Genomic DNA, 26432 nt, shown 5'->3' on the forward strand with positions numbered 1-26432 from the left:
GATACATAGTTAGCTTTCCGAGCGCGATAATCACGCTGCTGAACCAATGCACGAGTCGGAGGAATAGTGAGATCCTTCTTGCGCCCCCGAGTCATGAAGAAGGAGCATGCACTAGAGTCGTCCTCGACGCCCGGCTTCGGATTATATCTGTACGTGAAGAAGGAAAGCTATCTTCTTGTAACATGCCATAAACTGATAATTGTGCAACTTGCGGTCAGAATGGTGTAAGGTGTCGCGCTTGTTGTTTCTGGACGCGTCAGCCAAACAGTAACTTCTCTATCAAAAGCAAAATCAAAAGGGCAAATTGTCGGATGTAATGAGCGTATTATAGTCCAAGCACATTCATTGGACGCCCCCCCACACTCGTTTGAGTAGTAAGCGTAGCAAAGTTTTAGGGCCGGGGGTTTGTGTAACACATAGCACGCCTCTCAATCCGTCAGATATCATGGGAGCCTTCTCAATTTCGACTGGAGCGGGCAATGCGGTAGACTCCCATATCGCGCTGTTATAGTGAAGCTTTTCGAGTTCTTTCTGAACCTCGGCGCGATTTGCTCCCGGAGAATATGCAGATTGATCATCCCGTCTGTCAACCACCAACATGCCACGAGTTATCTCGCCGGTTCTAAAAAATTGATATTGTGATTAGGTGCGGCGCGGCTAGAATTCTAACGACCGAAGAACCATACCTCTCGATATCAAAAATTCGATTTCGAGTGTGCCAGCCTTCTCCCGTGCAGATGACATCATCCTCCCCAAACGGTGGGTTCTCTATGGCACACCAGACTGCCACGATGTCATGCAGTTCCACCGCATCGCTGCCGAACTCCAGCATGATTTCACGGGTTCTCTCCAGGAAAGAACTTGTAAAATGAGTCAAGGGTGATTTCTCTGCAGTTGGTATGGACGGCAACGCCGTGGAGGAGAACAGAGGGTCAACGACATCTCTGTAGACACTAAATGGAAGTTGATGCGGTGTCGTGATATCTAAAGGGAGCATGAGGAACCGATCCCGAGGTAAACCTTTGTGCATTGACGGGGAAATCAGGAGCTCCTTGACCGCGTAAGGGTCCGCGAAGAAGTTGACTATGGGGGGAACGTTGATAAACAGCGGTATAATTGTAGATGTTTAAAAAAAGATTCAACACACATTCTGCAACTGGACTTGTGTTACCAGGAACGTCCAACGCACCTCCCATGGAGACGACGCGGCCGATACGATTGATGATGGTTTCACTATCTTGCCTCATCATTAGTGCCAAATTGGTAAGTGGTCCAAGGACGAGATAGGTGATAGTCCGCGAAGGCATATCTCGGATAAAGTCAAGAGCAACGTCAACGCCGGATCGGGAAGAAATTTCCAGACATGGATGGGCTCGAGATAAAGTATCTGGAGGCAAGTCGAGGTCGGGATGTCGTTCTGATATCCCCCCTAAACCATCTCTTGGAAGTATATAAGAAGAAGTGTGAGGTTTGTGATAAATGTCGGCCACCTTCCATGAAAATACTGGGCACTATGAAGGTCTCCCTCTAAAGGACCTGCACTCCCTTTGGTGAGTATTGGCTTGACTTTTGGGCAGAAATTGGGAAATCTATCTTTATCTTTAGGGAACCTTTGTAAATGGCCAGCGATCGCCTGATAAGCTTTCAAAATATTCAAGCTGCAGACATGTGAGTTGTATGGCTTGCCCACAAGGACATGCCAGCCACTCACAAAGAGGAGTCGAGATCAGTGTTACCTGATGGATATCTGTAAGTTGTAACCTCAGAAAGTCGACTTTACTGACCAAAGGAGATTATGAAAGCCAGAATCTCTAGCTCTGGCGATGCTATCGCAAGCAAGCTGAGGAAATACGCGGAAACTCAGCCACCAAGAATTGCCTCGCTATGACACAGAAACAGACAGACATGGCAATGATATCATCGACCCCAGGATCCGTGTCAACTTGGACAACTGCTGTAAGCGTGATGAAGAATATATATTTTGAGCTTACTGATAACGGGTATTCTTTTCCGTTGCAGGGACATGGAACAAGTAAGATTGTAGAAATGGTGTACAACAAAATGGGCTACAAAGTATGTAAGATGTAAACCTATAGAAGAATGGTGGTTAGCGTAATTCTTCAATTTCTTGGATGAGAAGCAGAGGCGAAAAAATCAGAGATCTTGGTGGAAAGTAGTCTCATGGGGAGAGTATCCCTCTGAAGTAGCAAATATAAAAGATTGACATCATGGAAACAGTTCAAACCGAGAATGAAACTCACTTTTTGCTTTGAGGACAAGGTAGTATCAATGACAGTTAACTTTTCTTTATTTGAGCGGGGGATTGCCGGGAACTGTACAGTTATGTCACAGTGGCTGGGCGTGACATTGGCCGAAGTCATGAGTCTTATCGTTGCCAACAGTGACCAACTTTGCAACACAAAATATGTCTGAATCCCTGCGTTTCCTCGGCTCGTTGGAGGGCCACAAAGGATGGGTCACCGCCATCGCAACCTCCTCAGAGAACCCAGACATGATCCTCACGGCGTCACGAGGTATATATCAGATTTCTTTCTCTCAGAATAATTGACCATTAACCTCGTATCAACAGACAAGACGATCATTGTCTGGCAATTGACTCGCAATGATGATTCTTACGGATACCCTAAACGAATTCTCCACGGGCACAACCACTTTGTCTCTGATGTTGTCATTTCTTCCGACGGCCAATTCGCCCTCTCTTCCTCATGGGACCACACTCTTCGTCTTTGGGATCTTAACACTGGTCTCACAACGCGCCGTTTCGTTGGACACACATCCGATGTTCTCTCAGTCAGCTTCAGCGCCGACAACAGACAAATTGTCTCTGGATCGCGCGATAAGACAATCAAGCTTTGGAATACTTTGGGCGAGTGCAAGTACGACATCAAGGACGATGGCCACACCGAGTGGTCAGTGCCAGTTACATTCCTTGCAAGAAACTTTTTATCAATTTATTTGTAGGGTGTCTTGCGTACGATTCAGCCCCAACGTTATGAACCCCGTCATCGTTTCCTGCGGTTGGGACAAGGTGGTGAAGGTGAGAGTGATCAATTTTACCCTCCCTTCGCACTCTTCCCTTCGTATGATGTTATCTTTATATATTTGCTACTTCAGAGGGCCATCAACCCAATGAGACAACATTTTCCACCAAGATCTCTGACGATTTATTTTTGGACTCGACCCGCAGAATATTCATACTAACCTCCTATCGACAGGTCTGGGAACTCTCCAAATTCAAGTTGAAGACCAACCACTACGGACACACAGGTTATATCAACACCATCTCCGTTTCTCCAGATGGCTCTCTCGCCGCCTCTGGTGGTAAAGACGGCATCACCATGCTTTGGGACCTCAACGAGGGCAAGCACCTCTATTCGCTAGAGGCGGGGGATGTTGTCAATGCCCTTGTCTTCTCGCCTAACCGATACTGGCTATGCGCCGCAACCGCCAGCTGCGTCAAGATCTTCGATTTGGAGAGCAAGTGAGTCCCGTCGTTGCTCCGCCAGTTGATTTTCTCTCATCGGTGAATCAGGTCTATCGTTGATGAGCTCAAGCCAGCTTACACCGATGTTGGTGAGGAGGCCAGGCAGCCTGAATGTGTGTCGATTGCGTGGTCTGCGGATGGGCAAACTCTTTTCGCCGGTTTCACTGACAACCAACTCCGTGTGTGGACCGTCACCTCATAAAAAAGTCGTCGAGTTGTTTCATAGCTGGGGGCGCGATTCCATCTGCTGTTCGTCTTGTAGTGTGAAAATGACCAAAAAAAATGCAAAGACACTTTCGTGAGATCGATGGCCCGACCGCTATTGTATTATACGATGGCGGCTTCTTTCAAGTTCCGCTGCCTTTCACCATAGTCCCACCTATCAAGACCTCCAAAGTCAACTTTCATCCCAAGGTACGACATATTGAATTGCAGTTCACAGATGTGAGTGACGCGAGCCCGCCAACTGTCCCCACTGCATCACAAGGAGTCAGGTCTGAGGAGTGTCTGCGGGACTGAAGCAAACTCACGTAGCGGTTCCGTAGATATCCCCCACTTGACTTATAACGCGAACACATTCGTCGAGATTGGAACGCGAGTCATAGATCCAGATATTTTTTCCAAAGTATATTTCCTGCCAGCCTCCTTGATCAACCAAGGGGTTGGGTGGAGATATTGGTTTCGTTCCAGGAGGCCGGTCGGGTGAGGGGCGAATATCGACGTCGTTGAGCAGACGGAGGGCAGTTAGGTTGGATATGTCGTGTAACAGACCTCTGTCTTCTGGTGTGGTTGGGTCGATTATCTTGATAATGGACATTTCGTCTGAAGAGTCATCGGAATCTGCTGAAGGGGGGTCGATTGCCATGTTATCGCTAGACGTGGCCGCCTTGTCAGTCCCTTCTGTATCTGCCTCTGGTTCTTGGGTGCTCTCGACAAATTCCACTTCAGATTGTCGAAGTTTCTTCACGAAATTATTCCAAGCGTCTTCGTTGGAGTAATCTGTTCTGATTACTACGCCTAACTCTTCATCATCCAATAGATGATCCATGGGGTCAAAGTCCTGGATAGTAGTCGAGGTTGACTATCGAATTCAAAGTCAGATCAGCGGGTAGATGAAGAACGAACCCTTACGGATGGACCATGCAGAGACTCGGAGGGGGGCGTCGCTGCAAGCTTAAGGGGACCCCACAGATGTGCGAGTACGTGGAGGATCCGTTTCCGACGGCCCTCTTCTGGGTACTGGAGCTTGACATTCGCATATTGCTGCTAAACAGGACGTCAAGCACGATCTCGCTGACGATTTCTTCGAACCTCGAGTGCAGCGGCAAGATGTTGGTGCATTTCTTCCTGTTCAATTTGATGGGTGTAGTTGATGTTTATGTATTTCAAGCGGAACCAATATCCGTTGGAAATGTATTAGAATGAACAGACATCTAAAGCTCAAGCGTGTGATTCGTAAATTACTGTAGATTCCAATGTGCAATATCATACTGCGGACGTGCGTGACCCCGCGAGGCGATCTACGGCCTAGAACAGAATTTTATGTGAGTGGAAAGTCCCACAGAGCAAGCGCACTCACTCCACGAATATACGGCAAAGACAACAGCGTCCCAATGAAGGGTAGTTGCCTCAGGAATGTTATCACGACCGGGAAAAAGTCACTGAATGAAATTTCGTGTCAGGGCTTGCTGTGGCAAGAGAAAGAGTAGGTGCGCACCCGAATAGGTTCAAGAATCCAAAGGTTTCAACAATAACTCCTATGAACGGCCACTTGCAGAAGACGAGCACAATACCGCCAAGAAAACAGATGGATCCTCTTAGTTTCTGCTTGCGGGCAAAGAAATAGAACGTCTTCTTAGGTCCAATGATCAGTGTGAGTCCAGAAACGAAGAGAATCTGGGCGAGGTCAGCTCGTTGATTTATGTGGGGAGACAAAGAGGCGACACACACATTTCCGAGGGCGAGTAGTGCGCCGTCAAAGAACATCATCACGCCTAGAAGCATAAAGAGCCCTCCAAAGGTGGTGAGAGCCACACCAATTTCTGCGAGAACATGTTAGGAAGAGAAGTGGAATATGAGGTGAATTGGCTTGCTTTGCGCGTCTGACAGCCACATGTTGAGTTTCTAAGGTGGATGGCTTGAAATGGGGGATTATGGGTAGAATACTGTCGCAACGAAATCGCCAAGTGGGGACAAGTGCGTCTTGAAAATGAGCCTTGTAGAGGTGAACCGCGACGTGAGCATCGCGTGGAACTTTTGCTGCTGACGTAGAGTCCAATTTTGGCAATAAATAAACAACAACCTACTACTTACTTACAAGCAACACAAATGCTACATGCAGGAAAGGCAGGATGACATGGAAGAATAGAAAAAAAAAACATAAAATCCACACCCAATTTACACACAACACCAGAAGGAAGGAAAAAAAAAAAAAAGAGTTCGTTCGCCAAATGGTGTTAGAGTGCTTGCTTGGCTCGAATGACACGGTCAAATGACTCCCTGATGGGTGTTCGTCTCACCAATATGGTGAGGTGATTGTTCAAGTACGGTGCTGGGAGCAGTGGGTGAATACCTTCGATATTCAGATGCGGGTTTACGGGTGGGAAGAACGCGATCGTTTGTGGGGAGGGCGGTCGAGTGACCGAAGGCAGATGAGCCAGGGCGGAGAGAGCTGCAGAGGAGGAAGATGCTGACATCGTCGAAATGGTTCGACTCCTGTCGTGGGCCTTGGCGGGTTCTCGGACGATGGTAGGGGCAGTCATTACTGAACGGGTAGATGAGAATGAGGTGCGGCGATCATGAGAGGGATATGGAGCATCGGCAGAAGAGGAAGCGGTATGTATACTCGTTGGTGAAGTTGAAAGGTGGTTTCTTGAATCATCGTTCAAAAGCTGTGGTGTAGAAGTCGTAGGTTGTGGGCCGGGCCTGACTGTCAATGGCGCAAGGGGCGCGGGCTTGATATTACCAACGTGACCATACGATTGTCCACGGATCAAGGGGTGGGGACGTAAGTGATGCTCCGGCCGACTGGAGATGGAACGAGTGGATGGTGGACGCGAAGAACGTTTGGAACTCGTTCGTGGCTGAATAGATGCGTCAACCGTGTCCATATGTTCGGGCTCATCTTGTTGGTGCTGGCGTAGAAGACTTTCCTCCGGATGCGGAGGATGATCGTAGTGGTGAATGGTGTCTGGATTTGTGTATGTGGTGGATTCGAGATTAAATGGTCGTGCTGTATCGACGCGAGGCAGAGGCGCCTGTAGTTGAGCGCTGGGATCAGGTTGTTCAGCGTGTGTGGGACACTGGGTGTGAACGATATCGTGCTGTGGAGTGTCCGCTTCCGACGCGGTGTCAGAGTCAGAGTCTTCGAGAGCCGGTGTTGCTACACCGCTCTCACTGGAGATCCATTCATCGTCATCTCCATCTGTTGAACTCGCGATGGTAAAACCTGCTTTAGCCTTGCCATGCTTGGGCAAATTGGCGCGTCTCGAGGTTGATGGAGGGTGAAGATGGTCTCTTGAAGCGATCCTCTGGCTGCTGTTTACCCGTGCAAAAGGTGGGGCGGCTTTGCCATGGGGCTAGAAGATGCAGCGTTCGATAAAGAGAGATATAAGAGAGAAAAAAACTCACTTCAAAACCGTTCTTCTTGGGCAGCTTATCAGAGCGCCCTTGTGGTTGGACATCTTTCTGGGTAAACTGAATGTTTCCACCTAGCTTTGTTGCCGACGATGAGCGAGAATGAGTGCGAAGCTGGCTGGTGCCCGCTGCTCTCTGGCCTTTAGGGGCCATTGCGGTGCTCAAGCGGTGCTAGAGCGGTAGAGTTTGGTAAGAGCTGTTGTCGATTCACTCACCGGTTCGGCCCGTCACGTTATCGAGTTTTTTATTTTTTATTTTTTCCTATCTCTACCAACTCTTTCATCACTCGTCTACAACATGGAGAGAGTACAATTTCAGCAGGAGCAGGTGTGTTAAAACATGAATTATATATTACCCAACTTGATCTTTCTTCTCTTCAGATGCTCCAAGAGCTCAACGATCTTGTCGATAAAAAGCTCTTTACTCAAGTAAGCCAACGATCCAACGCGGTTTCTCTCAAGAAAATGAGGGATGTCACAGAAAGAAGTAAAGCATATCATGAAGAAAAGGACAGCATTTGAAACCACTCTTATTCGACGCGTCGCCAAAAAGGCCGACTACTTGCGCTACATCACTTATGAGATGGGACTCGAGCAGCTGCGTCGCAAGCGGGTCGACCGTATGAGTAAGGTTTTTCATTGGCGGAAATAGCCTTTTCCTAACCTTTGTTTTCCAGAATTACAGCCTGCTCCTCCAACAGTGTCAGATTACGCGTTGGTTCGGCGACAATTCCACGTTTTCGAGAGAGCTCTCAGAAAGTTTAAATCCGACGTCGGCTTATGGATACAATATATTCATGTCGCGAAACGTGAAGGAGCTCGTGCGCTAGTGGGCAGAATAACGGCGAGGTAGGCAGCGTTGCTTCATACTCTCCCGAATATTCATGATGAATTAGAGCCCTTCAACTACACCCCAACACCCCCGCGTTATACATCCTCGCAGCGTCTCACGAATTGGACAACTTGTCACCCTCAGCCGCACGCTCTTTGTTACAACGGGGAATTCGACTCAATCCTGAGAGCGTTGATATATGGAGGGAATATGTGAGAATGGAGTTGGGATTCATAGAGAGCCTAAGGCGTCGATGGGATGTACTTGGGATTGACGAAAAGGGCAAAAAGAAAGCTGTGGACGATGATCCTAGTGAACGCATCATGGGTCACGGTGGTGAGGCCCAGGATATCTCGATGGAGGATGATCTGGATGCATACGAGGGGGATGAAGGCAGGGCAGCGCGATTGCAAATTATGGATGGTGGCATCGTCAAGTCTGTGATTTCGAGTGCGGCCCTAGGTACCAACTTTTTTCCTCCTCCTGTGGCGGCGCTCATGTGCTCTTGACAGCTATACCCAAGATTGCCTTGTTTGAATCGTTGAAGGACTTGATATCAAGCTATCCGTCACCGAAGAAGCTTTGCCAATCACTTTTAGCTCATTTGTATGAGGTGCTTAACCATACTCTTCCCAAACATCCGCAAGCGATACTGCTTCTTGCCAGCCGCTTTTTGGAATCACAGGGAGAAGAGTTCGTGGAAGGACTGCGCCTAGCCAACGAAGAGCTGCTTACGAGAGTCAAGGACAATGATCAAGAAGCGTTCCTCGAGGTCTATGCAAATTTCATCGAGGGGTGGTTTTTGAAGTTGGTGGATGATGACCTTGTGCGTCTTTTTGATGATGATTGGCTGGTTCGACTCCTGAAGGACCGGATTAGAAAACCTACCTTATGGCGTCTTTGACTTCCCTAATCCAACGTGCAAGACCATCACCATCACTACTGTCTGTGCACATCAAACTACTGATGCATTCATCTTCGGGGAGCCCTGCCAAGGTACTTTGGATTGCTGATAAATATACGAGACAGGTACCGACCTCGCCACGTGTATGGCTGGCAAGGCTGGCAGTAGAGAAGCAACTGTCGGATGAACCGACGGAGAAATGTTGGGCAGAAGCGAGAAGGTCAATTGTTGGGACTGACGAAGAGAGAATAGAGATATGGACCTGGGGTCTATTAACGGCGGAATCACCGCTGGCCAAGAAGGAATTGCACGAGGTAAGGGGTTTATCAGGTTGATACATGATTTATTAATTTTACTTTCTACAGAGGTTGCTGAAAGAGAGTATACAAGATGTCTCGTTACGGGGCGTGCACGAGGCACTCCTCGTGAGATACGTTGGTGTGTTGCACGAGGTTGGAGTTGAGCCGAACTCCGGGTTGATGTCGGATCAAGAAAAGGGATGTGTGAATTGGCTACATTGGATTCGCCATATGGCGAAGAGTTATCTAACGACTGGGAGGGTATGGCGGCAGGTGTTTGCGAGAGTGTCAGAGGCATGTGAAGAAGGGGAGAAGGAGAAGGTGCTAGGTGAAATCTTCGAGCTGTGGAAGAAGGATGAGGGAGTTGAGGCGACGATTGAATGGGGACGGTGGCTGTTGGTGCATGGGAAAGGGAGAGAGGCTACGGAGATTGTGATGAAAGGGATGCATTGCTTTGACAAGGAAACTATAGAGGCACAATGGAGAAAGGAATTGAGTAGAGTAGACTAGACTATGAACGTTAATCAACCCTTGACACTTGCCTTGACACGCATGGTAAAGAAGCCGCTGACCACATGGTCACACAAATATAGTTCAATCCAGTTCAAACTGCGCGTCTTTTTCCTTCTTTCTTTCTGCCAACACTTGCTCTTCACCACCGACGTCCTTGACGGTTCTGCCATTGTCAGTTTATCATTCCCTATATTGACCCGTCTAATTCGTCTCTTTAGCGTCCTCAATCCTCGACAGCCCACTCCCGGCGTCGACGGGGCGTCGTCCTACCCCTCCAGCTGCATGTATCGCAGCCCTGACCAGCTCAGACTCCAAGCAGGTCTCGTCTGATTCTACAAACAGCAGCCGCCGTCTTTCTCAAGAGGCCGGAGCGTTGCATTATTCCTTATCGCTTGCAAACCGCTCATGTTGCAGCAGCAGTCACTCCACCTTCCCCCCCAAACTTTCTCTGCAAAGGACCATGTCTATTATTCCACTAATGATACCTCTCCCATCTCTTCTCCTTCGCTGAATCAAAAGCGCTTTCAGAAAGACTCCCTCGTTGTCTCAAGGTCCCTTTTCTCAGCACGCCCCAACTCCTTGTCAGTTTCAACTAATTTGTCCCCTTCTCCCTCCCCCTCTCCTTCCATCCCCTCCGCAACCCGCTCCCGCAGCCCTTACATCTTCTCTGGTCAAGCTTCCAGTCCCATGCCATTCTACAACCCCCAGAATGCCGTCCCAGTCTCTCCCACCTATTCTCGCGCTTCTTCTATTGCACCCTCTGTTGATCAAGGCGTTCTCGCTCCGGGTGACGTCGTCGGAGAAGGAATTTCCCTCCAGGGCGAACTCATCCGCCTCGTGTCCATAGGTTCATCCCCAACTTTGCCAAACCCTGATCACAGAGAACCTGCAACGGAATTCGAGGTTGTCCGCCGTCTTGGAACCGGTAGTTATGCCGTCGTCTACTTGGTACAAGAAGTCCTCTTTCGTCCAGCCCCTTCAGAAGACGGCCACATGTCAACCATTGGTTCCATGGAGTTTAGTGATGATGGCAAGTTTGTTCGCAATCCGGAAACAGTCTACGGTCGCAATTTCGCCATCAAATGCCTTTCCAAAGCCAACCTTGACAAGGATGCGTTGGCTGCCCAGATGTCAGAGGTATGTAGGCCATTTATTTTTATTTTGACAAAATCTGACCTTGGATTAGGTTATGATTCACCAGTCTCTCCATCTACATACGGGCATCGTGACACTGCATCGTACCTTGGAGACTCCTTCGTTCTTACTGCTCCTCCTGGAGTACGTTCCCGGTGAAGATTTGTTTTACTTTTTGGAGCAGGCCCGCGACCATTATGACTTGGATCATCCAACCACCGACTCTTCAGTCTCTTCTTCACGAACACCCCCAACTCCCAGTCTTCTTTCCAACCTTCACCCCTCACAGCTACTCTCCCGTTCCCGTCTCCGCCTCATATCATCCATGTTCGCCCAGATGTGTGATGCTGTTGCCGCTTGCCACTCTCAACAAGTTTTCCATCGCGATATCAAGCCCGAAAACTTTATCGTTACCGACGGTTGGGTATCTCAACCCAGCGGACGACTGGAACGCAAGGTCATTGTCAAACTAACCGATTTTGGCTTGTCCACATCAGATGTTGATTCCTCTGATATGGACTGCGGCAGCGCGCCGTATATGAGTTATGGTATGTCTACTGCTCCCTGTCAACACACACATTTTGATTTAGTCTCCCACAGAGTGCAGGAATAACGTAGCCCCTACATACCGTCCCAGTGCTGCAGACGTTTGGTCTCTGGGTATAGTGCTTATTAACATGCAAGTTGTTTATCTATTCAGTCTAAACAAAATCTCATGGGTTGTTCCAGGCTGTATCACTACAATCCTTGGACTGACACCGCGGAAGGCGCCTGCTCCTCTTTTGACGCCTTCCGTCGGGATCCCATCAACTTTTTCATGACCCGCTTCACTGGCATGACGCGTCCCGTTGCAGAACTTTTGGCCACCAGAGTCTTCTGCATCCTTGACAACCCCCAAGGCGATTCTCAGCGCATTACAGCTCACGAATTTGGTCTGTGGGCCAAGAACCTTCCCGACCTGCTTGGCAATCATGGCGTTCACCGTACCCTGTCCAGCAGCTCTCAAGGCTATCCTCTCTCGGCCACAATGCCGTTCTCACATCGACCGTCTTCTAGGCAAGCGTCCATCAGTACCACCGCCGGACGCACTCCTGCCCTTCCTACACGTTCTCTTTCCCGTGCACCATCACTCGGCCCAACCGATGAACGAGAGGAAGCCTGCGAACTTTCGACCGTCATAGATCAAGATGACGAAGGAGAGAATGGTAATCACAACATTTTCGATCTCGAGATTGAGGAAACGACGTCCAGGTCGACTTCAAACCACAAACGTCGGAAACGAGGCGCCCGCAAGGGCAAGGGAGCTCCACTGTCAACATCGCAGGATGAGGCTTTGGCAACATTGGCCGTAGCATCGCAATCCTTGGCTCGAGAGATTAGCAAAGCTTCTAAATCGTCATCTCATCGGTCTGTGTCTACCAAGACCAGTGCTGCTTCGTCTCGGCGGACTCGAGTTCCATTTGAACCCCCTAGCATGTACGCAATGCCCACTGCACTTTTGGGCCCCCGAAATGCCCCCCCATCCTTGGCATCACCCGTCATTCCCCCTCCCGTCACGAAAAAGCCGTCAAAGTGGAAGCTCAGTTTTGGCAAAAACAGTGCCTCTGCTCTCGCTGCCAGCGCTGGGCGTGTATCACCGGTGGAAGAAGTCTCGCTTGATCTGTCAAACCAACCCTCTGCCACCGTCAGCAACGTTACAAACCTGCTCATGGGTTTGAACGCACCATCGCCTCAACCCCCTGTCGAGCCTCCCTTGTCAAAACCGGACGATAGTTCTTTGGCCTGGAACAGAGGTCGTCGTGGACGTGGGCTCCCGCCTGCTAACCTCCCGATCAGATCACCACCCGCCTTTGCGATGTCAACCAGCCCGCCGTCGACTCGCGATCATATGTCCGACAAGCGAGAACTGTCGCCCCTTAGCTCTCGTAGCGGCCGGCCCTCAGCCTCAAGTGCGAGCTCCGTGGTGTCTGGGAATTGGCGAAGCTCCATGAGTACTTCTTCAAGTGCTGGTACCTCTACCTCTGCTTTCACGAGGTACAGCAACTCGAGCTCCCGGAGCATCTCGACTACCGCCACGAGCGTTTCATCGGCTAGCTGGCGTACAAGTGTCAAGCCATCATCTACTTCGTCGTCTTCCAACATCTCCGCATTCTCCAATATCCCCAAGAATATCAAGAGTATGTTGCCCAGTATGATATTTTGTGATCAGTTTTGCTAATGTTCACTCATCCAGTCATGAACGGTGTTCCTTGGGAACTCGATCAGCTTCCACGCGGACAATTCCCTAACCCTGTTGGCGACATCTTTGGTTCACCTCCTGTCCGGAAACAACGCACGAGGAAACCCAAAGATCAGAAGCTTGATACGATCACTGAGCGTCCTCCCAACTTTGTCGCTCAGAAAGCACCTGAGCCGCGCAGGGATGCGTCCACCAGCACCACGGACCTTGGTGGGCTGTCGAACGGAAAGGATGAAGGCGCAGATGGTGTCAAGAAGGTCCAGAAAGGCCAGATCAACGCCTTGGCCAAAATGTTGTCCGCACTCCGCCGCTGATGGGGTGTTGTGTAGTGGAAGGATGCTGGCCGGCTCCGCACGCGGTACGGATCAGGCATTCCTGTGTCGCGTTGTATTAACGTAGTATATTCACGGTGCGCAGTCAATTTCGGATTACTCCCCAAAGCTTGTTACCAGCATTTGGTTCACCGATTAATTGCTTCTTGTATCAGGACTGTAGCCAGCCTTCAGTACGCAGTAGCTCATCGTCATCATCAGAAACCATGTCCATTCCTTGCAAGATTCCTGTGCTCTAGCCATCCATAGTTGGTAAATGTATTTAATATTCTAACCTCCCCCCCTTTCCTCCAAACGAGCCATCGTGCAATAAAACTAGACAAATGAATGGTATATTATCTTCGCTCAGTGGCGATATTTGTGTAGTCCTGAGATTGTTGGAGTGCAGCGAATGCCATGTTTTGCTCGATGGTCGGGCGCTGGGAGAGGTCTTGCATGACGGATGATTCGGCCGTTGAAGGACGTGACCGATGGCTAGGAATTGGAGACGGCGGAGATGAATGGCCACTGTCCAAGTCTAGGTCACTGTCGGATGATGTGCTGGGTGACTGGCCACCGCTAATGATGAAGTTTCCTGTGCTGTGTGTCCGTACAAGATTGACATAATAGTCCTGGAGTATTTCGCGAGTGCACTGGCAAGGGAGCAAGGATGACCATGAGGACCAGCTGAATGCTTAGCAAAGTAATTCCAAAGTGGGAAGTGGCGGGTTGTCTAAGTAGGGTGCGGGGGGTAAAAGAAATCTGCTAACCATCAGTCGCCAATCTATCATTGAAAGAAACTCTCTTTCCAGAATGTTGAGCTCGGTGACAGATATCCCGCCCACCTTGGCGTATAGATGATTAGGACAGAACGTATCGCAAAGTCCTTTGCTTGAAACGGTGATAGATGCGATGGTAAATCGGTGGCAGGTGAGAGATGAGAGTGTGAAGAGGGGCATTCGAGTACAGATTTTATCGATGTAATATAGAGTGATGAGGAGACATGATTTCTAGAAGACGATTAGCAACAAGAAAAAAACTCGATCTCGCAGGTCAAATTGAATGGAAAGAACCTCAACATTTGTAAACTTGACGATGCGTTTCAGGTAATCCAGAACGGTAATGGAAGGAGCTGTCCTGGAATGGAAGCGCGTGAGGCATTCCCTAAGGGGTTGAAGTGAGATACATATTTTTAAAGTTGGATGCAGGGACATACGGCGACAAGGGGATTCGATCGTTGTGGGTCATTAGACGCTCCATCATATCAGCTTTACAGGAGATGAGGAGACAAGCGACAAGTGAGTGATTGAGGGGGACAAATACCTATAAGATGAACGAGCTGATCTATGGGAGCCTCTTCAAAGATTGCAGGTAGCTCGACCCTATTAGGTTCCATGAACCCATTGCACGATGTCGCCGAAGACCGTCGCACAAAATCAAGATTAGTTTCAGCAAGTCGATGCTGCAGCATAACACATATAGACACAAATAAATACTCTATACAGTTCCAATCGGAGCCCAAACTCTAATTGTCTTCCATCCACCCATACTCCAATGGCGCCCAAGCTCGTAAATATCTCGCTGTTCTCGCCGTTATATTCTTCTCACTCGTCAGTATAGGATCCCAATGAGATCAAGATTATCTATCTTCGCGCGACGGGTGGTGAAGTCGGAGCCTCGTCTGCTCTAGCTCCCAAAATTGGTCCTCTGGGTCTCGTACGTCTACCATCCGATCTCTCCTTTTGACGATTTGCTTACATCAAGTCAAGTCACCGAAAAAAGTTGGAGAAGATATCGCCAAAGCTACCTCTGCGTGGAAAGGTCTACGCGTGACTGTGCAGCTCACAATCCAAAATCGTCAAGCGGCCGTATCTGTCGTACCCTCTGCTTCATCGCTGGTTATTCGGGCACTCAAAGGTCTGCTTGACATTTGCCGATTGCTGTACCGTTTCTCAGAATTGCACAGAACCCCCACGTGACAGGAAGAAGGAGAAGAACATTAAGCACTCGGGAAATGTTACATTGGATGAAATCTTCGAGATAGCGCGAACGATGAAGACTAAATCATTAGCAAAGGAACTTTCTGGCTGCGTGAAGGAGATTCTGGGAACTGCCCAAAGCATTGGCTGCACAGTGAATGGCCAGCCCCCACATGATGTTATTGAAGGGATCGATTCGGGTGAGGTTGAGGTCCCAGACGAGTAGACAGGCATGTTGAGTACTGTATCCATCCATTTTTTTTCTTCTCGGACGCTCTGGTTGGTTTCGAGTGACCTCCATCAGATTTTCAAGTGAAATTTCATTCTGCTGCGCCGTGAGTATTCGCAAGCAAGGCCATGATGCGGCTATTTTACTCGTTGAATCGAAAAGATGGATCCAACAATGGCGAAACTTGGCCCTCGTCCGAGTAACGCGTCGTCTTTCTTTGCACCTTAGGCTTCTAACCAGATATCGGATGTATAACACGTCGCAACCTCGTTGTTGACCCCAGCTATCGTTGTATTCTCGTTGGGCTTTTTGGAGCCGTTGCGGAGGGGTACGTTACTCGTTTCTAATCATAGGTCACCTGTTAATCTAACTTTAAGTAGCTTACACCTGGTACCAAATCTCATATGTACCTCAAGAGAGTAGTCGACGCAGTTCAAACGGCAAAGCTGTGTACTCGTCAAAATCTTGGTAGCCTCAGAGCGGGAGCCTTGATGTCTTTGCGGCAGGCAGCAGAGGCATACGTTTCCGTCCTTCTGAAGTCAATATTGTTAAGCCTTGTTAAGCATATCAAGAAATCATGACAACTCATCTTGATTGTCCTAGCTATTGTTGTTTTGTTGCGGAAAACTTGAATTTGTAAAAGGATCCCACGAGTGAATAACGTGCTGAGTACTTCCCACATCAGCTTCTTAAGCAATTCTTGAGGTAAAGAATGAACCTTGGTTTCAAGCGCCCTGTTCCGTGAGCACTACCAGCACAACTTGACAGTGAGAAAGATGCTTGGTACTTCCATGCCATCTCAACGTGCATGGCGATCCTTGACCACTGTTCGCAATCCATTAATACGCCCTCTTCCTCAACATCCGAGGCTGATGACCGGACGTAGGATGTGGAATGCCTCCCACCCTCGTTTTCGACCCTACCATCGCCGCGTTCTTGCTCGTTTCCTTGGAGTTTCCATCGCCGCTACTTTGGGTACGTTACCCTTCTCCTTCTCGATGAACGTTTGTTGACCCAGCTTCGATAGTTTACACTTGGTATCAATCATCATACATCAAGAAAGCAGTCGACGCAGCACACACAGCAAAGACGCACTTGGATCAAACTCTTAGAAGTCTTCCTGATCACCAAACAAAAGCAGTAGAAACTTTTTCGTCGTTGCTTCAAGAAGCAAAGACTTCCCTTGCTGTTCTCCCCAATGCCGACGTCGTCGTCGACAGAGTGTTCAGCTCAGTAAAGGATGTAGTCGACTCCCATGCCGAAGAAGCAAATATTATTGCGGCTCAAGCATCTCAAGAAATTCAGGATATCGTGCAACGCGGCGACAAGGGATCCGTCGCTGGGACGTTAAAAATTCTGGGAGTGCTGAAACGTTGCGCGGGACAATTGCTGGCCCTTAAAGCTCAATCACGATCTGCAGAGAACTTACCGAAATTAGACGAAAAAAAAGATGACATAGTGATCCCAACAAGGCAACATCAAAAGGTTGAGGAGGTATGGCAAGAGGTACGTTGAACCCTTGGGGGGCTGATCATTCTATCTTCGATGCTCACGATTAATTCAAGGTGCAAAGCATCACAGGGAACCTTCCTCCCGGCTCCAAGGACAGCACGAGTTCAGACGATACTCCTTCGCCCTCTGTTAAAACGGGAACTGAGGACGATGATTCCCCATCCCAGCCATCCCAGCTATCACGGTTTCCGGCAACGTGCCCTTCTCAGAATTTTCTGAAGTCTTGCTGAAAGAAGAAGAAAAGTGACCCTCACATTGGAGACCCAGAATACCCTTGAAGAATACTGAGTGAAAGTGGCTACAACTCCCCATCCTTAGTAGAATTAATAATGTTTCAAGTTTCAAGGTCATGTAGCTCGACACAATGACCAAGCTGCCAGATTGACGTACTAGATAGGGTTGTAAACCAGCTTCTTGATTCAAGTTGCACATACCACAGGAGGCTGGTTCCCTTTACCTGAATTCACCTGTTCTGTTCAATGTTCAAAATGGAATAACTTTTGTTGCATGCTTTCCCTTTCATTGTGTCAAAATTGTTGTCAACGACTAGACCTAAATGAACTACTTTATCCAGACCCTTCCACAGAGACCCAAAGTTCCTCCTCGGCGTGAGATCTCCTCCAAAACATCCAACTTGATGTCAGCTCCCATCGCGCCTCGGACCTCGACGGCGACCCCTCTGGGTTTACTTTCATCAAATGCGACAGTAATTTCCACGAGCCCAGACATTGGAGGTCGTTCCGGAAATGACATGGTGATCTTTGGGCGACGAGGCGCCGACATGGACATAGGGTCCAGGTCACTTTCCCCAAAAATGGGATCGACTGAGGAACCGGTCAGAGATACATTGACGGGTATCCGATGGGTCGGATATGTCCCTAGTTCTGGTAAGATGAGTTGATAGATTCCTTAAACCGCACGCACCGGTCAAAATAGCTTGCAACTCCTCTTCTTTAACTTCGGTCGTCATTACCCCATCTCCTAGACCCGACTCTAGTTTGTCAAAGCTCCAATCGCAACCTGATAGAACCCCGTTCAACCAGCATTGCTCACGGACGACCTGGGGAAAGATTCGAAAGGAACTATGAGGCCTTGAAAAAATTTATTCACTTCTAATATTCCCCAAACCTCCCTCATGTTCTGAACAGGAACTTGCTGGAGCAGAAACCCCGGTTCTTCAGGAGCAGTCAGTCTAAGGTGAAGCGGTGGATGCAGACCTGTCGGTGACGTCTGTATCGGTTTGAGAACGTTTCTAGATATTGAGCAGCAAACAACGACTGACATAAACGGAAGTGTAAGTCTCTGAAGACTCGAGCGTCCCAGGATTCAGCTTCAACTTCCTCAGCAAGGCAATGAAATCTTGTTGCGAAACGTACCAGGAGATCGACCCAACTTCCAGTCCTGAAAGACAGCATATGACTATTGCCCTCCATGCCGCTCAGAGGGTTAACAATAAGCTCGATCTCTCCCATCCTTGATTGGCTCATAACAATGCCAGGGTACTTTCCCCCTTGTGTAAAATCTAGCATCCATACATGAAGCTGTGAAACCTCATCCGCCGGGCGCGGGAATGCGTGTTCTGCGGTGGGCCTGTTCGAACCGAGGTGAAATGTAGGTCTCTCCGTCAAACCTGGTATTGGCATAGATCTTTGCGATAGGTGTCCCTCAGGAAAAGTCTCGATAAGGAGGGTTGCAATTGTAGCCCCCTTAGTCCCGTTAGCCAAATTCGAGCGAAGGTGAGGGAGGGATATGTCAAGATAGGAAGCATGGTCGTCAACGGCCTTTGACGGTGCTTCACGAAAAAGTGACAGATACGCTTCTGGAGAGAGATAGGTCAAAAACGAAATTGAAGGAGAAATGGTGTATGGCAGAGGTAGCGAATGTGATCGAAGGAGGAAAATGTCAAGTGGTGCTTGAGCAACGGGGAGAGATCTAAGAGGTGATCACCATGATTGAATATCGCATTGTAAAAAGTCGAAAGGACATACGATGCGACCGAATTTGCTTCACTTCTAGCAAACTCCTCCAAGACATGACCAAGTTCATGCATGTCAACGAACCACTTGATACCCCCGGTTTGCGCCAATGTGTCGAGCACTACCAGATATTTTAGCTGTTCAAGCACATTCTTACCGAGTCTCGCGGCTTCTAGAGGACTCCGGACATTTTCATCTCGCTGCACCTCGATGCAAAAGTTCTGGATGCTCTGAGCCAAACATGTATCCAAAGAAACGGAACGAGGGTCGTTGTGCGAGGATCCGTTGCTCGCAATGGCATACGAGGTTTTGACATTGAGGACCTTGATGATTGGTTTGAGGGAGTTCTCGCGGTCGAAAGCAAAATCAATATCGACTACGACGACCTTGCCGCCGAGAACGATTGCGATCACGTCTCCTTCGCGACTATCATCCTTGAAAGTCTCCATTCCCACAGAGGCACCCCAGTATTCAAGCCTAGAGATGCACCATTCAGGCACGAGGGCGGGGTCTAACGGAATGCTTTCGCCATATGTGACTCCAGAACGCTCGCGGAGAGCAGCAATAAACTGCTGACCACTTTTGTCAGACTACCTGCCGTTGTGTGAGTTGAACAGTGAAAATCGGGCAAGAAATGAGCTTCTGACAAGATGAAGTGTGTGGGCGATTGAAGCATTCTGGCGTAGCAACGAAACGAGTTTTGGGTTGGACCACGGTATGGACGAGTAAGCGTGAAGCGCTGTTGAAAGGCTGGACGTTGCCTTGATTAAATCTTCAACAAGTACGGAGGATTCAGAGGCCGCATTCTCAAAGGGATGAACGACACCTGTTGGAAGGATATTGTCATTTTGGTATCTCTTGAACGAGGACAGGAGAGTTTCGGGAAGTGGTGGTTGCATATTATGTTACAATTCAAGGTAAGGCTACAAAGTTTGGGACAGCAGCTACACAATCTACAACTCTTTCCAAAGAACATCTAAAACACCCCCTTTGCTCCATGATCCACCTGAAAAAAACCCGCATTGCCCAAAGCCTCACGCGTGATACGCGAAGGCGGAGGCTGCAACCCCCCTGGGCTCGGCTCAGCCGACTCCAGAGGCAAAAGTACAGGCTGTAGAGGCATTGAATATCGAATATCAAGTTCTTCCAGTACAACTTTCAGGTAACGCATAAACGCGGTTCGCCGAGTCCACCGACCACCCCAGTCTTGCCAGTTGGGCCGATCTGAACAAGCCTCGTAAGAACATCACAGCGTTGCAACGTCGAAAACATACGCTCCATCGCCACAATGAGATGAATGGCATTTTGATACTCCATTTTGTCAATATTTAGTCCAAAACCAGACCATTCCCGGTTATTTTCATTGACATATGTGTTAATTTTGCTTCGAAGCTGGTCGACGGCTTCCATAGGGGTGTTATACGACACCATTAGGTTGGTTGATTCCCACCTTGACAAAAAAAAAAGTCAGCAGTGAAGACTATATCGGACTTTGAGTAACACACATTGATTTGCTCCGACGCAAGTTATGGACAAGTTTTGCACTCGCGAGCAAGGCATTAGGAGCGATGATTTCTTGTCCGTCGACTCGTCGGAACGTCGTTGAAAAGAGACCAAATTCACGCACAAACAAAACCTGTGGAAACCTCAGCACTGTTGATCAGCGAAATCATAGTTGAACAGACTTGGTCATCGATCATGACTAGATCACCAACGTCGAAGACGTGTGTCGAAAAAATGAAAATCAACTGTAAGTAGCTTAGCGGTAAAGCCAGGAAGAATGCTAGGGGACTTACGGATTCAAAAAGAGTTTGGGCAGAGTGTCCAAACACGAAGGAGAAGCCAAGGACAATAGTGGCCAGGGGGACAAGTGATGCAATGGTGTTGGTTCGGTCGAAGATCAATAAGCAAATGAAGATTATGACGATTACTGCGACGCAGAGGAGGACAGCATCCAGCTTCGCTACGATTGAGCCAACGTCCTAGGCGCAAGCCCGGTAAAGATTTAACATCCTGTACCAGAGGTTGACGAACCTTGAGACCAGCGACAAGCGCTTTCCTCTCTCGGTAAATTCTTTGGACAGCTTCGCGCATCTCCCCCTTTGAAATGTCGCCGTTACCATCTTTATCGAACACAGCAAACGCGTCGTGCTAAGTATTTTGATCAGGAAACACAAAAGTCGTGTTTTCATGAGTTTGAGACTTACGGCCTCGGCAGCGGTGCGGAAATATGGGTAGAAGTCTATGAAATCACTTTCAATCGAGTCCCTCTTTAAGGCTGTAAACGTACCTGCCACGACGAGATGAGACCGAGGAGGGTTAACGCTGCTTAGCGCACTGAACAATCTCCTCGCTAGTCGCCGTGCCGAATGCAACCCTCCACCGCCAACATCTTTGTTGAATTTCGAATTTTTCAGAGCAACTTGACCGATGGCCCCGCCAACCTTGTCATAATTAGTTGGAGTCAACAAAGAGGGAATGAAAAGATCTCACTTGGTCAACAATAACTCCCGCCATGGCTCGCTTCCTTTTTCGTTTCTTGTTTTGAGTTTGCCATTTTTCAAATGAATCGGTCTGTAAAGAACTGCTTGACTGTTCACCGGGTGCCAGTGATCCTTCAGTGGAAACTTGGGGAGGACGATTTGATTCAGGGAAGGGATCAAACGTTCCGGGGCGACTCGGAGTAATTTTATGATCCCGTTTGACATGTGGAGACTTTTTCACGGAATCGGGACGCGCGTTCGAAAGACGATCCAGCGCCTTTAAACCTAGACGATTCTCCGCGAGACGCTCAGCAAGTGCCTTTTCATGAAAGTTGATTGCTACAAAGTGTAGAAATAGTTTTTCGACCAGAAGGACAATTCCAGCAGCAAAAAGTGACTGGTCGCGATGTTGTCAAATTCAAACGATAATAAAAAGAAAGGCCGTACCTGCATTACGCGATTTATAGTCGTCCAATAAGCGCCGGGAGGTTGGTATACAGCGCGAATTACAGACAATGAAATCCAAGCCCATGATATGTCTAAAGCAAGTTTCAACCAAGCTTTGACAGCCATTATAAGCTAGGGGTAGCATGATAAATACATGTTGGGAGTAAAAGAATGCCAAAGACCTCAAGTTGTATCTTCAGTCTTTCGACTTGGCGCCCAAGGAGTGTCATAATGATCAGGACCATATGGGTGATTGAATCGACAAGCAAATAAGTGCCGCAACTGGCGGCCCAGATTATGGTGAACCAAAGCGACCACACATGAACCTGAACCTTGGCAGGATTTTCTCGAAAACGGAGATTGACAACAAGAAGCGGGGTGACTAGGATGGCGACGCCGACTACACAGATAAGAACCACCCTCACTGGTCTGGAAAGTTTCATAAAGGCGAGCCATAAACGTCTTCCTCTTTTTGCTGCTACTTGATCGCCAATATTAGATTTTTCTTCGTCGTCTTCAGACCAATCAAAGTCGTTCAACGACTCCGCGGCAGTGGTGTCGGTATCCGAGTCATCCGGAGTATCCTCCCGAGTGATATTCAGCAGGTCTGGCTGTTTGTGTTGCTCTTCTGACACAGGAGGATCGTAAACGGGGCTCATTTGCTAGTAGAAAAAGTTTGTCCGTCTCGATTTTATACCGGATAAAAACAAGATAAAAAATGACATCATAGCTAATTCACTCCGCCGAGCGCCCTTGTTCGAACCCTACGCCTAAACAGGCACTTTAGGCTTCGGGTGGCGCAAGCTGCTGTTTATTGCTCCACGCAAACTTACAATTTATTAGGGAAAGCTGCCAAGGCTCGCCGCACTACGACATTACTTAGAATGATTGGAAGGTGTTCCTGTAATGATTGAAAGGTGTTCCTGTTTTACTACGCAAACAAGGGCGGACAAAGTAAATACTGACAACAGTCTACAGTTATGCGGTTAGCTATAACCACAGTGACTCGTTCATTGGGACGTTATACATAAGTAGCATACAACAGAAACTCATGTAGGAGGCCAGCTATTGTGAACAACCTCGCTACCCCACTGCTCCCAGATCCGATTCTGTAAATCCCCAAGAAAAATGTAGAAGTTTCCCGCCGCATTTGCAGAACATTTCTTCCATCCTTCTCCACAAGTAATATCAAACCTTGAGAACCAGGAAGCTCTCGAAGATGATGGTATAGAATAGAGTATATGGGGCTTAGACGTATAAAGATGAAGATCCGGATAAAATGGGTCATAATAGGTGGTCAGGAAAAGGTTTTTGGCATGCATGATTGACAACCTGAACAATGTTCAACAATTGGGGCGGCATGGTCAGTTAGGTATTACGCACCGATACATGAACAGAAGAAATATAATTTGCAGCAGGAGAATGCATAAAAATCTACATGGGCTGCTGTGGATCCTGACCACCATGTTGTTAATGGGAGCCTGAGGAGTAGAGGCCCATTGAGAACAGGTAGATGGATGTAAAATTCAAACAAACCATAAGTTGCTGGTTTGTCAGCGACCCCACCAAACTAACGTTGACCGCTCCAAGTCGCTGCGAGATGTGTTTTCTCCGTTGACGGGCTAGTTTGGAAACTGTCTCAAGTTCTTGAACCCGCAGATGATGTGGAGGATCATCGTCAATACTATTAATCCGCCACAATGGTATCAGGTTGCAAAATAAAGTAGCTGAAGTAAACTCACTGGCTGAGCTCATCAATCCCTTGGACAATATCGCCAAGGCCTCGGCGAACACGAGATAGCAGTTCGTCACGATTCATGGGATGATCGCTCTGTGCAGTGAAAGTCTCATCTTCATCCTCATCCACTTCACGGTCCATCGCATCCGGAACCCGTTTTGTGCTGCTGCTCCGTGCCGAGTTTGATGCATCGGGTTTGGCATCGACTATGTCGGTTTGCTCCCTCCCAAAAGCATCCAAGATACGTATACTTGGCGATTTGCGGGGATTATGGGGACTACATCCAGGTGAGATTGGTGTCAGGAGCTCTGGGGTAGATGGCCTGGCTCCTCGTGTATCACTTCCAGCAGAATTGGCCGCAATATTACTTTCTGAGGAGTTCATGACATCGTACGTGGAGTGTTCCGGGACATCCTCTGCAGTAAAATCATCTGATTTGGAGGCTTGTGGGTCAAAACGGACCTTCAAAATGCTCTTCCTGGTAGCTGGCGTCGCAACCCACGCCCCAGGGGCTGCTGGTGTTTGAAAAGCCAGGGATGCCTTTGAGATCGATGCCACAGGAGTTGCGAGACCTCCGTTTGTTTCGACTGGCACTGAAGAATCTTCAATGGAGGGACTATCAAACCGAGGTGCTTGTATAGGAGTAGCGAACGTATTCCAACTTCCTGGAGGCTTCGGAGTTTTCATGGCTGTCCAATTGATATTATTTATATCGGATATGTGAGTTGATTCTTCAACACCTTGCCCATTTCCCTGGAGATAGTCCGAAGCAAGGTTCGTGTTTCCGGCTGGTGCTGGTGCAGTTGCCCAGCCTCCTGGAGCTCTGGGTGTTTCTGCCAGTTCCAAAGCGGACCCACCATTTAGTGCGGTGTGAGTCTTTGGCGGAAGAGGCTCAGAGTCTTCTTCGTCAGTTGAAGGAGGATCGGGCAGGTCAGGCAAATCCTTGGGCGGAGTTGTGTGTAAGGTTGGTTTGCGAAATGATTCGCGTGGTGGGGTCGACGAGAAGAGAGGACTGGGAATCCTGAGAGGTTCCTCTGGCGCTGAGGGGGGTGGGGAGTATTCTTGAAGTATGGTGTCACTTATGTGAGATGCAAGGGCGTTTTGGAGGCGTAGTTCGTCACTGAGAGGAGTTCGTGAAGGAGGGGCACTAGGTTGTGATGGAGTTGACTCCAAGGGGGGTGGGGGAACGGTCAGCAGGGTGGGAGTTCGTTCTTGAGACGGATCATCGGTAGCGTCAGTGCCTTGACAGGACAAGAAGATCAACCATGTCTTCAGGACAGAAATCAGTTAAAACTTACAAGAGCCATCCATATCTTGGCCAAACTTGCCGTTCTCGGAATGCATATCTGCGGCTTCAATCGATGGGAGTGATTGTTGCTTGAAAAGATGGTTTGCATCTAAGGTAAAGTCATCGTCCTGGAGAGCTGATCGAGGAACATTGGTCTTCCTCGGAGAACGTACGGGGATGTGACTTTCTTTAAAAGAACCCTTCTTCACGGGCGCTGATGAGCTAGTTGGCGTATGTGGCCGTAGGTGCGATCTTTGCGGTGATTCATGATCACGGTCAAGGGGCGGCAAAAATGTACGATTTCGCACTAAACCATATCCAAGATTCGCGGCAGAGCCATGACTGTGACCATTATCTTTGGAGACCGGGAGCAATGAAGATGTTGTGGTGCGGTGAGGGGGTTTAGTATTTTGGTAGGAACCAGACGGCGATTCTCTTCCCGGGAAGACTGGTGGAGGTGAAGGCAAGGATAAGCGTTTGGATCGGCCCTTCTCTTGGGGTGAGGGGGTGTTGTGTTGCTGGTGGACTCCGTTCGCAGAACTCATTGAGATATTCTGACTTTCTGTGTGAAGTCGCCCCTTGGCAGGAGGGTGGGGGTAGGGAGAATGCCCCGAAGGGGACGTCGGTGACAAAGATCCATGTTTCGCTGGGGGATGGTCGTGCCACTTGGGGCGAGGAGAGTTCCAGTTTCTCTCCCGCTCGTGGACGGTTTCCGGGTCTTCGTCTTGACTCGTCCAGGATCCAGATGGTGAAGCGCCACGAGAAGAGTTGAACGAATGATGTCTGCGAAGTCCTAATCGATTCTCGGGCGACAGAAGGGATGTCTCTGACTCTTGTCGGGTAAGTGGGCTAAAACTTTGAGTACGAACTCGTGGGTGTTGAGTAGGGGAGTGCAGGCTGAGGCTAGACTTTGGACGAGTCAATTGGGGGTGCCGCTTATTCCATTCTCTTTCTCTTTCAACGTTTCGCTCTCTCTCTAACTCCCTTATCCGCTCGCGATCTGTGGAAAGGTGTTGATTGGCGCTGTTATAAGGTAATTAATATGACGCCTTCACTCACATTCTGCCTGAGAACCAACGGAGCTCCCAATCGACATATCGTCGAAATCATGAAGAGAATTTGAACTTCCATGTCGAGACAGCCTCGAGGACACATCCCTCGTCTTCACTCCGCGCGCGGGATCAGGAGTATTTGGTCGCGTTAAAACATTGTTTTGATCTCGCTCATGAGAACCGTGTTCGTTTTCTTTAAAAGAGCCAGCTGGATAATGCGCTACTAATCAAACGCTGCTACACCCCTTGAAAAACATTGTGAATGACTCACATCTGGAGTGAGAACTCGATGAGCTCATACTAGACCGGGACGCTGAGAAGAGGTCAAAGAAATGACAATTGAAAGGGAAGGAAAA

At 48.7% G+C, this 26432-nt stretch overlaps 12 protein-coding genes across 12 annotated transcripts; 5 read left to right on the top strand and 7 right to left on the bottom strand.

The window, feature by feature from the left end:
* Positions 1 to 342: 342 nt before the first annotated feature.
* LACBIDRAFT_249185 (uncharacterized protein) lies at positions 343 to 1949 on the bottom strand (the record flags this gene model as incomplete). Its single annotated transcript, XM_001880415.1, has 7 exons — positions 343 to 622; positions 687 to 1083; positions 1148 to 1440; positions 1491 to 1658; positions 1712 to 1736; positions 1785 to 1840; positions 1906 to 1949. Coding segments are annotated over 7 exons (1263 nt in total), but the record flags the coding sequence as incomplete, so codon positions are not given.
* Positions 1950 to 3832: 1883 nt separating this feature from the next.
* LACBIDRAFT_296461 (uncharacterized protein) lies at positions 3833 to 4846 on the bottom strand (the record flags this gene model as incomplete). Its single annotated transcript, XM_001880416.1, has 4 exons — positions 3833 to 3980; positions 4036 to 4586; positions 4637 to 4771; positions 4817 to 4846. 4 exons carry the CDS (start codon positions 4844 to 4846, stop codon positions 3833 to 3835), a joined length of 864 nt encoding a protein of 287 aa, XP_001880451.1.
* Positions 4847 to 4891: 45 nt separating this feature from the next.
* On the bottom strand, positions 4892 to 5730 carry LACBIDRAFT_294074 (uncharacterized protein). Its single transcript, XM_001880417.1, has 5 exons — positions 5599 to 5730; positions 5456 to 5547; positions 5223 to 5401; positions 5085 to 5166; positions 4892 to 5032 (listed from the first exon to the last, which is right to left on the bottom strand). The coding sequence occupies exons 1-5, from the start codon at positions 5618 to 5620 to the stop codon at positions 4991 to 4993; spliced, it is 417 nt and encodes a 138-aa protein (XP_001880452.1). The 5' UTR covers positions 5621 to 5730; the 3' UTR covers positions 4892 to 4990.
* Positions 5731 to 5961: 231 nt separating this feature from the next.
* Positions 5962 to 7294, bottom strand: LACBIDRAFT_326518 (uncharacterized protein; the record flags this gene model as incomplete). The annotated part of the gene is made up of 2 exons (XM_001880418.1): positions 5962 to 7083; positions 7136 to 7294. The coding sequence occupies 2 exons, from the start codon at positions 7292 to 7294 to the stop codon at positions 5962 to 5964; spliced, it is 1281 nt and encodes a 426-aa protein (XP_001880453.1).
* A 144-nt stretch (positions 7295 to 7438) lies between these two features.
* Positions 7439 to 9685, top strand: LACBIDRAFT_296464 (uncharacterized protein; the record flags this gene model as incomplete). The annotated part of the gene is made up of 8 exons (XM_001880187.1): positions 7439 to 7468; positions 7522 to 7569; positions 7622 to 7766; positions 7818 to 7989; positions 8037 to 8434; positions 8485 to 8798; positions 8852 to 9190; positions 9242 to 9685. 8 exons carry the CDS (start codon positions 7439 to 7441, stop codon positions 9683 to 9685), a joined length of 1890 nt encoding a protein of 629 aa, XP_001880222.1.
* A 408-nt stretch (positions 9686 to 10093) lies between these two features.
* On the top strand, positions 10094 to 13375 carry LACBIDRAFT_296465 (uncharacterized protein; the record flags this gene model as incomplete). The annotated part of the gene is made up of 5 exons (XM_001880188.1): positions 10094 to 10825; positions 10875 to 11370; positions 11423 to 11501; positions 11552 to 12999; positions 13056 to 13375. 5 exons carry the CDS (start codon positions 10094 to 10096, stop codon positions 13373 to 13375), a joined length of 3075 nt encoding a protein of 1024 aa, XP_001880223.1.
* Positions 13376 to 13728: 353 nt separating this feature from the next.
* On the bottom strand, positions 13729 to 14768 carry LACBIDRAFT_249133 (uncharacterized protein; the record flags this gene model as incomplete). Its single annotated transcript, XM_001880419.1, has 5 exons — positions 13729 to 14025; positions 14143 to 14382; positions 14446 to 14536; positions 14589 to 14640; positions 14696 to 14768. The coding sequence occupies 5 exons, from the start codon at positions 14766 to 14768 to the stop codon at positions 13729 to 13731; spliced, it is 753 nt and encodes a 250-aa protein (XP_001880454.1).
* A 141-nt stretch (positions 14769 to 14909) lies between these two features.
* On the top strand, positions 14910 to 15624 carry LACBIDRAFT_294076 (60S ribosomal protein L12). Its single transcript, XM_001880189.1, has 4 exons — positions 14910 to 14941; positions 14993 to 15088; positions 15142 to 15289; positions 15339 to 15624. Exons 1-4 carry the CDS (start codon positions 14927 to 14929, stop codon positions 15575 to 15577), a joined length of 498 nt encoding a protein of 165 aa, XP_001880224.1. The 5' UTR covers positions 14910 to 14926; the 3' UTR covers positions 15578 to 15624.
* A 360-nt stretch (positions 15625 to 15984) lies between these two features.
* LACBIDRAFT_296468 (uncharacterized protein) lies at positions 15985 to 16161 on the top strand (the record flags this gene model as incomplete). The annotated part of the gene is made up of 1 exon (XM_001880190.1): positions 15985 to 16161. The coding sequence occupies one exon, from the start codon at positions 15985 to 15987 to the stop codon at positions 16159 to 16161; it is 177 nt and encodes a 58-aa protein (XP_001880225.1).
* A 131-nt stretch (positions 16162 to 16292) lies between these two features.
* LACBIDRAFT_294078 (uncharacterized protein) lies at positions 16293 to 17607 on the top strand (the record flags this gene model as incomplete). Its single annotated transcript, XM_001880191.1, has 4 exons — positions 16293 to 16321; positions 16467 to 16555; positions 16608 to 17086; positions 17146 to 17607. 4 exons carry the CDS (start codon positions 16293 to 16295, stop codon positions 17320 to 17322), a joined length of 774 nt encoding a protein of 257 aa, XP_001880226.1. The 3' UTR covers positions 17323 to 17607.
* A 46-nt stretch (positions 17608 to 17653) lies between these two features.
* Positions 17654 to 19967, bottom strand: LACBIDRAFT_296470 (uncharacterized protein; the record flags this gene model as incomplete). Its single annotated transcript, XM_001880420.1, has 7 exons — positions 17654 to 17970; positions 18017 to 18152; positions 18203 to 18322; positions 18375 to 18422; positions 18469 to 19024; positions 19081 to 19658; positions 19716 to 19967. 7 exons carry the CDS (start codon positions 19965 to 19967, stop codon positions 17654 to 17656), a joined length of 2007 nt encoding a protein of 668 aa, XP_001880455.1.
* Positions 19968 to 23736: 3769 nt separating this feature from the next.
* On the bottom strand, positions 23737 to 26155 carry LACBIDRAFT_294080 (uncharacterized protein; the record flags this gene model as incomplete). Its single annotated transcript, XM_001880421.1, has 4 exons — positions 23737 to 24977; positions 25035 to 25366; positions 25446 to 25873; positions 26084 to 26155. The coding sequence occupies 4 exons, from the start codon at positions 26153 to 26155 to the stop codon at positions 23737 to 23739; spliced, it is 2073 nt and encodes a 690-aa protein (XP_001880456.1).
* Between the last annotated feature and the right edge of the window lie 277 nt (positions 26156 to 26432).

This window comes from Laccaria bicolor, genomic scaffold (assembly GCF_000143565.1).
Source record: "Laccaria bicolor S238N-H82 LACBIscaffold_10 genomic scaffold, whole genome shotgun sequence".
NCBI classification, from domain to species: domain Eukaryota; kingdom Fungi; phylum Basidiomycota; class Agaricomycetes; order Agaricales; family Hydnangiaceae; genus Laccaria; species Laccaria bicolor.

Excerpts from the sequence above, each read along its gene's own strand:
- LACBIDRAFT_294074 (XM_001880417.1), bottom strand. The coding sequence starts at position 5,620 with ATGTGGCTGTCAGACGCGCAAA. Across the intron at positions 5,167-5,222 it reads GGATTCTTGAACCTATTCGG|TGACTTTTTCCCGGTCGTGA; the intron begins GTGCGCACCTAC and ends AATTTCATTCAG. Across the intron at positions 5,033-5,084 it reads CTTTGCCGTATATTCGTGGA|GCCGTAGATCGCCTCGCGGG; the intron begins GTGAGTGCGCTT and ends ATTCTGTTCTAG.
- LACBIDRAFT_294076 (XM_001880189.1), top strand. Across the intron at positions 15,089-15,141 it reads AAATTGGTCCTCTGGGTCTC|TCACCGAAAAAAGTTGGAGA; the intron begins GTACGTCTACCA and ends CATCAAGTCAAG. Across the intron at positions 15,290-15,338 it reads GGTTATTCGGGCACTCAAAG|AACCCCCACGTGACAGGAAG; the intron begins GTCTGCTTGACA and ends AGAATTGCACAG.